The sequence below is a fragment of the Egretta garzetta genome, unplaced genomic scaffold (assembly GCF_000687185.1).
Source record: "Egretta garzetta isolate BGI_Z169 unplaced genomic scaffold, ASM68718v1 scaffold381, whole genome shotgun sequence".
NCBI classification, from domain to species: domain Eukaryota; kingdom Metazoa; phylum Chordata; class Aves; order Pelecaniformes; family Ardeidae; genus Egretta; species Egretta garzetta.
In genome coordinates this window covers 274,876-286,693 of record NW_009258483.1, presented here as the reverse complement: position 1 = coordinate 286,693, position 11,818 = coordinate 274,876, and the positions used below count along the sequence as shown (strand labels likewise).

The following is an 11,818-nucleotide window of genomic DNA, read 5'->3' as shown; positions in this document are numbered from 1 at the left end:
CGGGGGCTGCTGGGAAGGGCTTCCCCGGGGGTCGCTTTGCGGTGCGCTCTTGGGCGAGACCACAAAAGCAAGTCAGCATTGCCAAACGCACCCTCACCCTCGTCACCCGCCCCGCTTGTGTTAACAAGCCCAGGCGTTTTCCAAACGTGCGTTTCCAAAGGAGCTAGTCAGTCTCACCCAGATTTCAAAGTGGTTATATAGGGTGACAGAAATCTTATTTTCTTCACCTAAATGCCACTAATGGTATTTAGCTCATGAAGATAAGTGTGCTTTTCTGTTTATCCCTTGTCTAGCAAAGAGGATTTGGTATCTTAACCACAGGGGCCTGGAGCACTAGACTTCTCGCAGGGTTTCAGTCCTCTACACCCCACCTTTAGCAACAGAGTGCAGCTGGTCTTCTAGAGTCAAGGGTTGTTCCAGATCTGTTACCGCTTAGGGAGGATCACAGTTTTTTGAGTAGTTCTCTGAAACCACGAGCTCAGTGCTTAGCTACAGGAAAAGGATGCGAGAAAGATAGGACACACCTTTACGCTTGTGCTGCTTCTGCTTCTTGAGCGCTGTGTGAGGTTCAGGTACTTCTCTCCATCCCAAAGAGGGAGAGGGGTCTGCCGAGCTGGAGAATAACGCAGGGAAAGACAGTCGGCGTGAGCAGAGGAATGGTTGGATGAGGACTTTTCACCCTGGAAGAGAAGTGTCGCCCCTGACTGAGGGGAGAGATGAGAGAAGTCTGTAAAAGCATGACTGGCTTGAAGATGACAAATGAGAAACAGGAGTGTTAAGTAAGGGTAGCGATAGTTATAAACTGCAAAATTAATTACCATCTACTGGATGCTGAAAGATTACATGAGTTTAGAAGGCAAATGAAGGAGAACTCTGTTGAGGCTCATTAGGTGCAGGAAACACCGCTTCTGCTTCCAAAGTCTTTGAAGATGCTTTCCAGCTTCTGCTGTTCCCTGGACATCTGTTGTTGACCGTCGTCAGAGCAGGATGAGGTGGACCTTTAGTCTATCTCAGTACAGCTTTGTATATTCTCCTTTTTCCATGGGAGGTAGTTTCTTTTGCCATAGAAAAATGCAGGTGGCAGAAATTTAAATAGTCTTAGAAAGCTGTAAGTCTTTTGAACACAGATCTTCACTCAGTAAGCCGTGTGTTCTGGGCGAGCCTGCCTGAAGAGTGTCAGTTACTGTGAGCTTGCTGTATTATCCTGTTTCCCACTAGCCACTATTGGACATAAGGCACAGAACTAACTAGGTTAATTTTTGGATTGATGCAGTACAGCAGTCCTTACTGAGTGCTGCAATATTTCTGGGCAGGCCTGGTTTTTGGTCACAGACTCTTGGAAACAGATCAGGCAGAGCTACATCTGAGCCCAGCCTGCGCTGGGGTCCTTGTTTAGTGTGTAAAAATGCTCACTGATGTGGTTCGGTGGAGGCTTCCCATTGTTTCAGTCATCTCAGAGAAAGCAAATGCCTCTTCTGGTTTGAGTTGGTGTCAGCCATAATTTATACAGTGCTATAGGGTTTAAGTAACACTTTCTGCTCATGTTTTTGAGTTTAAATCCATATGATTTAAAGATGTGATGATGGTGAGTTTTGTTAATAAGGAATTTTAGAAAAATCTGTTTAAAAGTATAAATAAGAAGAATAGTCTGGCTCTGTCCTCTTCAACAAAGCAGCTTCCAGTAATTTTTCTTAACAAATTGTTTTTTGCACTGTGCTTTAAATGTAATATTAGTTATATTCAAGACTGAGCATTTGAATAGCAGCCCAATGTGTCTGTTTCACACTCCACTAATGTGAATTAATTTTGGAGGCAGTGGTGCTTATTGGTATCTGCAAAGTTTGAATTGTCTCAAGAGACAGAGACACCACAGGTAACTCCTTTCTTCTGCACCACCTTTATGAATTAAATGCTACAGCTGTCTGTTCTACAGGGGATTTTAAGAGTTGTTCCCTCTTATTCTTGGGTACTACATATAAAATATTCTACAAATATTTCTTTGCCTTCTTGAATTCTCATCTTTCTCATTTTGTCATTTGAAAGTTGAGGATCTTTAGCTGGTAAGTGTCACAGGTTTTGTTGGGGTTTTTTTTGAGAAACGGTGTTTGCTATTAGTAACTGTCCATATTATGCCTGTTTTCTGGAGCAAGTAAGAGCTTTGTAGCTATGTCAACGTGTTGTCAGTACTTGAAGAAAGCTATTGCCTGATTATTCCATTTTTCTTTGTCTTTCTCAGTTCTGTGCCAATGACCCTGAAGTGTTTGTCCAAGCAGCACTGTTGGCTCAGGATTATTGCGATGCCATAGACCTAAATTTGGGTTGCCCCCAAATGATTGCAAAAAGAGGTATGTGCAAATCTGAACCCGGGCTAATCAGAGGAGTGGCATGTTTCAAATGTCAACGTTGGCAGTAAAACATCAAGAGGACCAAATTAAGCCTTGGTTTGTGGCGGGGTGGCTGCAGTACTGCTGAAGTCAGACTTGGTTACACCCACTTTAACAGAAATGCTTTGTAGTACCTAAAGCAAAAATCAGATATACTAATAATTAATTCCAACTTCTCTTGAATGGCACCTATTGTGTCTAGAATATCCTTTAGAAAAAGTATTTTTAGCAAGAGCTTGATTTTCTTTCTGATTTCAGTTGCTCAGACAGCGTGATTTTGCAAAACTGCATTTTAAAATTACATCATGCGGTCACTTAGCGTCTCCTATTTCCTTGATACTTGCATTGAGTATATTCACATTAGTGTATGAGAGGCTAAAACCTGCTGAATCCCTTAAAGATATTGCAGAGATAGCTGGGTTTGAAAAGCAGAACCAGTGTTTGAAAATTTTGGAACAGTTCGGATGTTGAGGAAATATTTGTGCAGTAACTGCCCATTCCTCTTCTAAAATGTCTTTCAAAGGCTAATAGGAGATAATCAGTGATGTACAGGGCAAATAGGTCTTTCAATCTGATCAGGTTTTATGCTGAAGGGAGTTTTTAAATGCATGGTATAAACCCCTGAAAGTTGGACTTGGAGCTGCTGGTGTCAACACACCAGCCTTAGAGGATAGCAGTGAAAGCAGGGTGTGGGGATTCATGGTTTATCCTGTAAATCTAGGGTGGCATGGGGAACAAAATGATCCAACTCTTCCTGTTTGGGCAGGACAGAGCAACTCTGTTTCTGCCAGTGAGGCATATGAGTGCCTGGATCTTTGTATGTGAAGTTTTATGAAAGCTGCATACTTCAGAGCCTGACTCTTCTGTACAAGTCTGTTAGATGCTATTTTATTATAGGTCACTACGGAGCATTTCTGCAAGAGGAGTGGGATCTTCTTCAGAGAATGAGTAAGTCTTTAGAGAGGCCTCACTTGAGAGAGGCTTCATTTTGAGAGGGAATGGGATGAACTCGTCGTTGAGAGGAGGTTTAGGGATTTTTGTGGCAAGGAGGTGCAGCATGTTTCTTCAGGGAGGGTCGAGTTTGTTTTTTTTTCTTTCTTTCTTTCTTAGTGTATTCCAGTGGCACCCTCAAGATACTTGGTGGTATCCTACTACAAACTCATGCTAGATCTGCTAAAAGTCTTCAGTACCTGAAAAGGACTTTAGATGAAAATGAGTCAATTAAGTCCCAATCTAATGATGGCTTAGTGGCTCTCCAACTCTAGAAACAGCATAACTCCCAGTGCCTTACTTTTTTGCTTTGAAGTTCTCGGGTGCCAGGAGTTGTGTTTCTGCTTGAAGCCACACGTGCTCCTTTCTGATCAGCTCAGTGTACTCTTTCTGTCCACACAATAGCAAGTTATGCCTCTCTTCTCCAAATATTTGTAGGACTATCAGTAGCAGTTGTGAACAGTACCGTATTTTTTTTAAGAACTACTTCGGAACTGATTTAAAAAGCAAGGTTTTGGTCATTGTGTAGAGAATGTGCCTTCACCACACTTCAGAGCAAGTGTCTGAACCATGAAGTTAGAGAGTCTGACTTCTGTTTGCTTTCCCTGTGCTCCAGGGAATCTTCAATGATGTTTGGCACAAAGACACTGCTGAGAGGCTGGAAAGATAAACAGTGCTTCCCTGCCCTGCCCTGTGATGTGGTTATTAGGGCGCTTTTCTTAGGAGTGAAAGATGCAAATCAGAACAGATTCAAGGTGAGACGAGAACCCAGGTCATCTAGTTGGGTGAGAACCCAGGCTGTCCAGGAAGAGAGTTGTCTTATTAGGCTATTGTGTAAAAGGTGGGCAAAGCTTCCTTTTCCTCCTTCTTCCCCAGCTGCCTTTAAAATGATGGCGTGTTATTTTCTGCTTGCACCCGTATACACCTTGTTGGCTCCTTTGAAAGGGTGATTGATAGGAAGTACCTAGCATTAGAGCTTCTAGGATTTGGATTAGAAGAAAGCAGGTAACTTCCTACATTATACATCCAAGCTCTGGAAGAGAAGAGAATTTCAGGCATGCCATTGCTCAGTGTGTTTCTGTTGGCTGTCTTTGTTAGCTCTCTTTTTAGCAGTTTTCCAATTCTGTCCACTGTGTAAAGACTATGGGAGTTTAACATGTTGCTCTGGATTTCACCCTGGCTCCGTAACCTACATTTACTACTTAACTGGGTCCACAGCCTACCTCAGCTGATAAGCCTCTGCTTGCCACGGACAAGACTCTACTTGTCATGATTATTTGGGTGTTGATTTGGAAAGAAGCAAAGGATCTCTTGTAGGGAAGGTAGACAAGCAACGGTTAATGTTATTGGCAGAGTAGGAGGAGTACAATAGCCTGTGACGACAGTAAACCTGTATCAGTGATTAAGATGTGAGGGGGGTGGTCCTTGAAAGTGAAGGTTTGATGCAGTGGAAACATTAAGGCTATTAAATGCTGATTATTTTATGCCTTCTTGTTAGAATGCAGATTTTGTGCTTCATGTTTTACTATTACTTGATTAACCTATGCAATAAGGATTGCAGAGGACGTTGCCGAGTGTTTAAGCTGGGAGAACTGCATAGCATTAACTTTTCAGGCTTTTTCCATCCCACACCCAGTATCAGATCTTAGAGAGTAGGCACTTTTCTTAGCATTGTGCAGCCCACTTACCTGTCTTTTCAATCTTTCCCAGTTTTACTGGCTAACGAGAAGCTCTCTGTTCCCATCACATGCAAAATCCGCGTTTTCCCAGAAATTGACAGGACAGTGAAGTATGCACAGATGCTGGAGAAAGCTGGCTGCCAGGTAAGGAGGCAGCTGCTCCCTGTACTGTTGCATTGGACCCATGTCTCTATATAAAGCATCTGATGACCAGATCATGGTGTACTGTGGAGATGAACAGGCTACACTGTTTTACAGACAGAGAAAACCGGGATGCAGAGAGATTGTATGTATTTGCAGCCATAGGCAGCGGGTCAATAGTATGATATGGAAGACATCATGACTTCAGAGTCAGTCTTGTAATCGCTGCAGAGTGGGGCATCCTTCCCTTTGGGTGAGCATCTAAGTCTAACATAGTGCTGCAGGAGGCAGTGTGAATACATGAAATCCACAGGGCTGTAGAAAAAAACAGCGTCAAAGGTGGCCACCACTAGTGAAGAAATAGGCAGCCTTCTGGGATTTAACTCCAGTTACCTTGGAAGAGATGGTCTGTAGTTAGAGCCGGTATTGACAGTATTCAGGCCTTCTGCTGAGGAGCAGTCCAGATCAATATATCACAAATTCCAAAGTGCGTCACAAGTGGGAGCCAATGCAATAGGAAATCTGTAGGTTCTTCCAAGATACGATCTTGTCATGCTGTGAAATAGCAAGCTGAAAGAAACCCAAGACTATGCCATGGTAGGTGAGCTGCTGACATCTTTCTGTGATACCAAAGTCCCTGCACTGTTGAAATGGCAGTGAGAATTCGGTGGCATCCATCAAGTGTATGGGGTGAAAGGAAATTTTTGTCAGTGGATTTGTTTCAGTGGTTCATACACATGAAAAGTAAATGTAACTTTGTGTTCTAGTTGCTGACTGTGCATGGCCGAACTAAAGAACAGAAAGGACCGCTTGCTGGCGTGGCATCTTGGGAGCACATTCAAGCTGTCAGGTAAGTGAGTGGTACCAGTCTTAGTGGATTTTTGCTCACACACTATGAAGGTAGATTTTAAGTGGAGCATGCAGTGGCATTGAGAAGCAAACAGATTTGTGTTAGAGGACTAGAATTTCTGGGTAGTCTGTAAACATTCTCATTCTTGACTTTATGCATCTGTTTTATTCACTGGTGTAGAAAAGCTGTAAGCATTCCGGTATTTGCAAATGGAAACATCCAGTGTCTCAGTGATGTGGAAGAATGTATCCGTAAGACAGGAGTACATGGTGTCATGAGCGCAGGTAAAGAAAATGAACTTTTATTCAGATGAGAATACAAACTGTTTCTTACTCTCTCAGCAGCCCCATATATATTTATTAAAAGCTTACATCAGACTGACTTGGTGAGCAGATTTGATTGAAAGCTGACTGGCCACCCTCTCTCCTCTTATACTGGCCATCCCCAGGAATCACTTAAGATTTGTAAGAATTGTTATGTTGGACTTGTAGTACCATTGAGTGGACAGCTTGAATCTGATTACTTGACAAAGGCATATGGGACTCCTGTTGTCCTTGAATATATTCATGACATCTGTTAATCAATGGGATGGTTTTTGAATGGGTCTTGATGCAGTAAGTGCATCTACTGATTAATATTCCTGCAGATGGTTCATGTTGGGTTGGGACAAGAAAGAATTGGCATAACTTCCTACAGGAAGAGCTACGATAGACATCAGAAAAAGCTTCCAACCACTCACACAGTTAAAGCAATGAATCATATTTTCTGGGAGGCTGCAGCATCTTATTTTTAGAAAATGCTGGTTAATAAAAGGCTTGTGAAATAGATAAAAGTAGATAGTAGATATTTTAGTAGATAAAAGCATAGTGAGAAGCAGTAGCTGTAAACTTAGGCTGGACAAATGTGAATACAGACATAAGGTAAGACACTCATTGTCCAGGTATTTAACCATTGTGCAACAAAAGCAGTGATTTCTCCTTATTTATTGGTTTGGGGTTTTTTACTGTCTTTGTGTCAAGATCAGATGCCTTTCTGGAAAACGTACTTTAGATATGAGCTATTTGGGTCAGTTAAGAATTGTAGAGTGAAACCTAGTATCGTGAGGTTATGCTAGAGTTGTATAGACCCTGTGTTCCTCTTTGTGAGTACATGGCTGATGTGTCTGTCACTGTCTTGTGACAGTCACAACAGAGCTGATTAAGCTCCAGAGCCTAGATTTTGTTTTCTGTTTCAATCCTGAAATGAAAGTTTGAGTATTTCTTTTCATTCCCTAGAAGGTAATCTTCATAACCCCGCTTTGTTTGAGGGCCGAAACCCATTGGTGTGGGAGATGGCTGAGGAGTATCTGGAGATAGTGCAGAAGTACCCTTGTCCATTGTCTTATGTTAGGGCTCATCTCTTCAAGCTCTGGCATCACACGTGAGTATCTCTAGAGACCTCTTAATGTTTTCAGGGCTCATCCCGTTTAGCAAGTGTCTGGCTTTTCAAGGTTTTCTTTCCTGGACCTGGCTGAAGAGAATGTGGGCTGTGGCCTTTACTCTTCACTGCGTATCTGGGAAACAGGGCATGGGGAATGAAGAAGTTACCACAAGATAAGCCTGGGCGTGAGCTCACGGCACATCAGCTACCGTGTGGTAATTGCCCATATGCACACATGCACTTTATGGCAAACATAAGTTAACTAACTCCTTGTTCACCGTGAGGCAAAGCTGTACTGCATATATTCTGGAGTAAGAGCATGGTCATGGGCAGTTACTAAGGAGCAGGTGATGCACTGTACGTTCCTGTTAGCTTTTCTCAAAATACCTTGGTTGTGAGCCAAGTATTTATTTGGAAAAGAGGAGCAGGTATGTGTATTTTTCTCTGGACTTAGAAGATAAGCTTCTACCAAAGGCAAGTGCAGCAAGAAAAATCTATAAAAAGCTTTTATAAGACATTTTTAGTTGATCTCAGTCTAGCAATAAGGAATAAATATGACTTGATGTTTGGGATTTGCCTCAGGCTTCAAGTTTACCAGCAGCTGCGTGAAGAATTAGCAAAAGTGAAGACTCTAGAGGGCATTGTAGACGTCAACAGGGAGCTGAAACTGCGATGCCAGGTACCAAGATGGGCCCTAATCCCCCGGAACAGCACTGTCCGCACTTGGTGGGACCTTACCCTGTTTGTCATGCAGTTGATGTCTGCTAGCCACTTTGCTGGAACTTTATGGCTTACCAACCTTGATATTGGTAGTTTACTACAGTAGCAGCCCTTTAAGCTTGAACAGCTTTACGTGGGATAAAGTTGATTTAGGAGTTACAAATCTTCATTTTATCTGTCTTAGTAGAGGGGGTTTGCCTGTATTTAACTGTCAGTAACTTTTAGTTTAAATTCCACTCTGTGGTTTCCTGGAATTTGAAGTATTATTTAGAGTATTTCCTGAGAAGTCCAGGAAAGCTGACTGTAACTCTGTGCTACAGGAAGAAATAGCTAATCAGAAAGAAGGAGAAAAGCCAAAAGAAGGGTTGCCCTTTTTCCACTGGATCTGTCAGCCATACATCAGGCCAGGGTGAGTTATCTATTCTACCATGGACAGGTACCCATAGGCCTTTCCCACCCATACTGTCAATACAGAGCCATCCAGTTCTGTTCTAGGAGCTGCCATTCGTTTGAAAATAAGTGAAGACTTTGCATTATTTTTATTCTGGTTTGTTTTTTTCCTGGTTATTACTTTGTTCATGGGGATGTTGTTCATTGCATGCATCTTCTCCATTAGATCTTCCTCAGATTTCTCTCTCTCAGGAAAGTAAAAACCAAGAATTCCACTACAGCTCAGAAAGGTGTGCAACAGATGTGCTACCTGACAGTACTTTATTGTTATATGTTAGACGAATGTCGCTGGTAACTGCCAGGGTAGCAAAGACGGGAACTAAATTGTATTCTATAAAGAATGCTTGCGTTGTATGGACAAGCTTTTCAGATGACGTATCCCCTTTCTGTTGTGAAAATTGGGCTGCAGAAGAGAACAAGCATGTCAAAATTAATCCTTAAGTAAATATTTAAATAAATTAAGTAAATACTTAAGTAAAACCTGGGAATAACAGTTTTTACTACCTAACTAATTTAGCTGGGCAACTTTCACTGACTTTCCAACCGATATATCTGACAGTGTGTCTGTTATCAAAAACAGCCACTGTTAACAGAAAGTTAGGTTTTTCTATTCACTTCTAAGTAATTTAGTTTCCTTGTAATTTAGCCATGATAGAAAGGTTTACAGTTTACCCAGATTTCTGTAAGCCAGAATAGTGGCCAGAGAACTCCTGCTTCTTCCCTTCAGCCAGCTTGCGATGATATTCGCTGTTTCAGGCCAAAGGAGAGATGCAAGGAGAATGGAGCCAGTGGGTCTGACAAAGGTGTGCGAGGGAAACGTGCTCTGGAAGAGGAGGAAGATGGAAATTCTGAGCTTCTGTCAAAGAATAAGCAAAAAAAGAAGTTAAGAAATCCAAATAAAACCTTTGATCCATCTTTAAAACGTAAGTTCCATTTATTGGCATAAATGCACGGAAAGTTGCTGATACCACATTTGACATAAATTGCCAGTACTTTGTATTCCTTGTTTGTGTAGTTGTAGAAACCTCTTTTTTTAAAGAGGGGGGGATTATTGGGAAATTTTGGTAGCAGGCAATGCGATTCAAATCCTGTTCGTTAGTAAAGAAAACAAGGATCAAAGTAGTAGGTCACTGATCCACTATAAGCATCTTTTTAAGAGCAAAATGCTTTACAAACTAAATTGTAGCTGTCACTAAGTATTTTAAATTGGAATTTCATATGTATTCCAAGCAGATGTTGTCCTATTTTACAGTTGACTTGAGGAAAAAGTTTTCTGTTTGGATTTCACTTAGAGACACTTAAAGAGTCTCTGGCTAGAAGAGTGCCAAGCTTTGTCTGATCCTGATTTTTTTTTTTTTTTTGTTTTACATTTACTTCTTCCATATAAAAATACCATTGCTGAAATCAGGTGTCTCTCTTTTCCAGCCAAATATGCAAAATGTGATCAATGTGGAAACCCTAAGGTAAGTCAGTGCCAGTGGCCATTAAAGCATTTCCATTAAATAGAAATTGAATGGCCATATAGTGGTGAACAGCTCAATGTCTGGATGGCGATCGGCGACGAGTGTTGTCCCTCAGGGGTCCGTACTGGTCCCAGTACTTTTTAATATCTCCATCAATGACATAGACAGTGGGATCGAGTGCACCCTCAGCAAGTTTGCAGATGACGCCAAGCTGAGTGGTGCGGTTGACAGGCCTGAGAGCCATGAAAATGGTCAGAGGGCTGGAGCCCCTCTGCTATGAGGACAGGTGGAGAGAGCTGGGGTTGTTCAGCCTGGAGACGAGAAGGCTCCCGTGAGATCTTATTGTGGCCTTTCAGTACTTAAAGGGGGCTCATTAGAAAGATGGGGACAGACTTTTTAGCAGGGCCTGTTGCAATAGCACAAGGGGTATTGGTTTTAAACCAAAAGAGGGCAGATGCAGACTATATATAAGGAAGACATTTTTTACAGTGAGGATGGTGAAACACTGGCCCAGGCTGCCCAGAGAGGTGGTAGCTGCTCCATCCCTGGAAACTTCAAGGTCAGACTGGACAGGGCTCTGAGCAACCTGATCCAGTTGAAGATGTCCCTGCTCACAGCAGGGTGGGGCTGGACTAGATGGCCTTTAAAGGTCCCTTCCAACCCAAACTATATGATTCTAAATCCTGAGGTACGTCCATGCCAGTGTCCAGTAATGCATGTGTACAAAGTCCTGCTGATATTGGCGGGGGGCGGGTCCATAGTTAGGCAAAACCTTAACTGTAACCAATCTCTGAAGTGAAGGTGCTGCACAAATTCACTAATGTATGTAGGTTCTTTGACATCATTTGCCTTCCTTTCCAAAAAGTGCAGCCCTACTGCTGCTGAGGATATTTATTGCTGAGACAGTTAGTGAGTGAGAAGAACGTCCCAAGATCTCTTATAAACAAATCTCCAAACTTCCAGTAATTACATATGTATTTTCTACTGTGAAATTAAAACCAGGCCCCCTCTTACTAGGGTTAGTGGTGGCTGGTGGGTTTTTTCTGGAAGAACTGAGAAGTTGAATAACTGGTGATGTTATTGGTGTACTACTAGACATACTTTAAACATCATTGCAGTGTAGTCTATAGGGACTGTCAGGCAGCAATCTGCAGCTCCATGGTTTGTTGGGTTTGGAACCCTGCCCTTGATCAGGCCAAGAATGAGCCATTCTCAGCTTTTTTTTTGCTAGCAGATTAACATCAACTTTCACCATTAGCAAAGTTAAACAAGCCAGCTGTTTTCCAAGTTGTGTAGAGCACATATATTTGAAACTTCATATATGGTGGAGAGACAGGGACACACCCCTGTGCTGCTCTTTTGGAACATTGCTATAGCACCTTAGACATAGCAGCCAGCTGGGGCTCAGTTTGGAGCTGCAGCCACAGAAAAAGTTTGACTTGCTGTGTGGGAAAACAGGGAGCGATCACCAGGGCTGCCCACAGTGCCATCAAAAAAAAGAGTTGCGTTTTCGTTGATTGGTTGGTTGGTTGAGGATTTTTTTGTTTGTTTTCCCTTGGGGAACACACATAGCTGTTTCCTTGACAGGGAGCTGTTACTGAGCTGAGTGAAGAGAGTGTATTTATTGCTGCTAACGTACCTGTGCAGACAGACATAGAGGCAGAATGTAAGATACAAGGAAAAATTTTGTGTTCTAGCTGAAAAAGTAGCATTACATCTGGG

The 11,818-nt window shown here is 42.3% G+C and overlaps 1 protein-coding gene across 1 annotated transcript in view; it reads left to right on the top strand.

The window, feature by feature from the left end:
• Window positions 1-1,579: 1,579 nt before the first annotated feature.
• DUS1L (dihydrouridine synthase 1 like) overlaps window positions 1,580-11,818 on the top strand; it is a 12,642-nt gene continuing 2,403 nt past the window's right edge. The window contains exons 1-11 of the mRNA XM_009644422.2: window positions 1,580-1,585; window positions 2,237-2,345; window positions 3,282-3,332; window positions 5,085-5,197; window positions 5,962-6,044; window positions 6,225-6,328; window positions 7,319-7,463; window positions 8,046-8,142; window positions 8,504-8,592; window positions 9,390-9,556; window positions 10,059-10,096. Of these exons, the coding sequence (XP_009642717.1) occupies window positions 1,580-1,585; window positions 2,237-2,345; window positions 3,282-3,332; window positions 5,085-5,197; window positions 5,962-6,044; window positions 6,225-6,328; window positions 7,319-7,463; window positions 8,046-8,142; window positions 8,504-8,592; window positions 9,390-9,556; window positions 10,059-10,096 (1,002 nt within the window). The remainder of the gene's footprint in view (window positions 1,586-2,236; window positions 2,346-3,281; window positions 3,333-5,084; window positions 5,198-5,961; window positions 6,045-6,224; window positions 6,329-7,318; window positions 7,464-8,045; window positions 8,143-8,503; window positions 8,593-9,389; window positions 9,557-10,058; window positions 10,097-11,818) is intronic.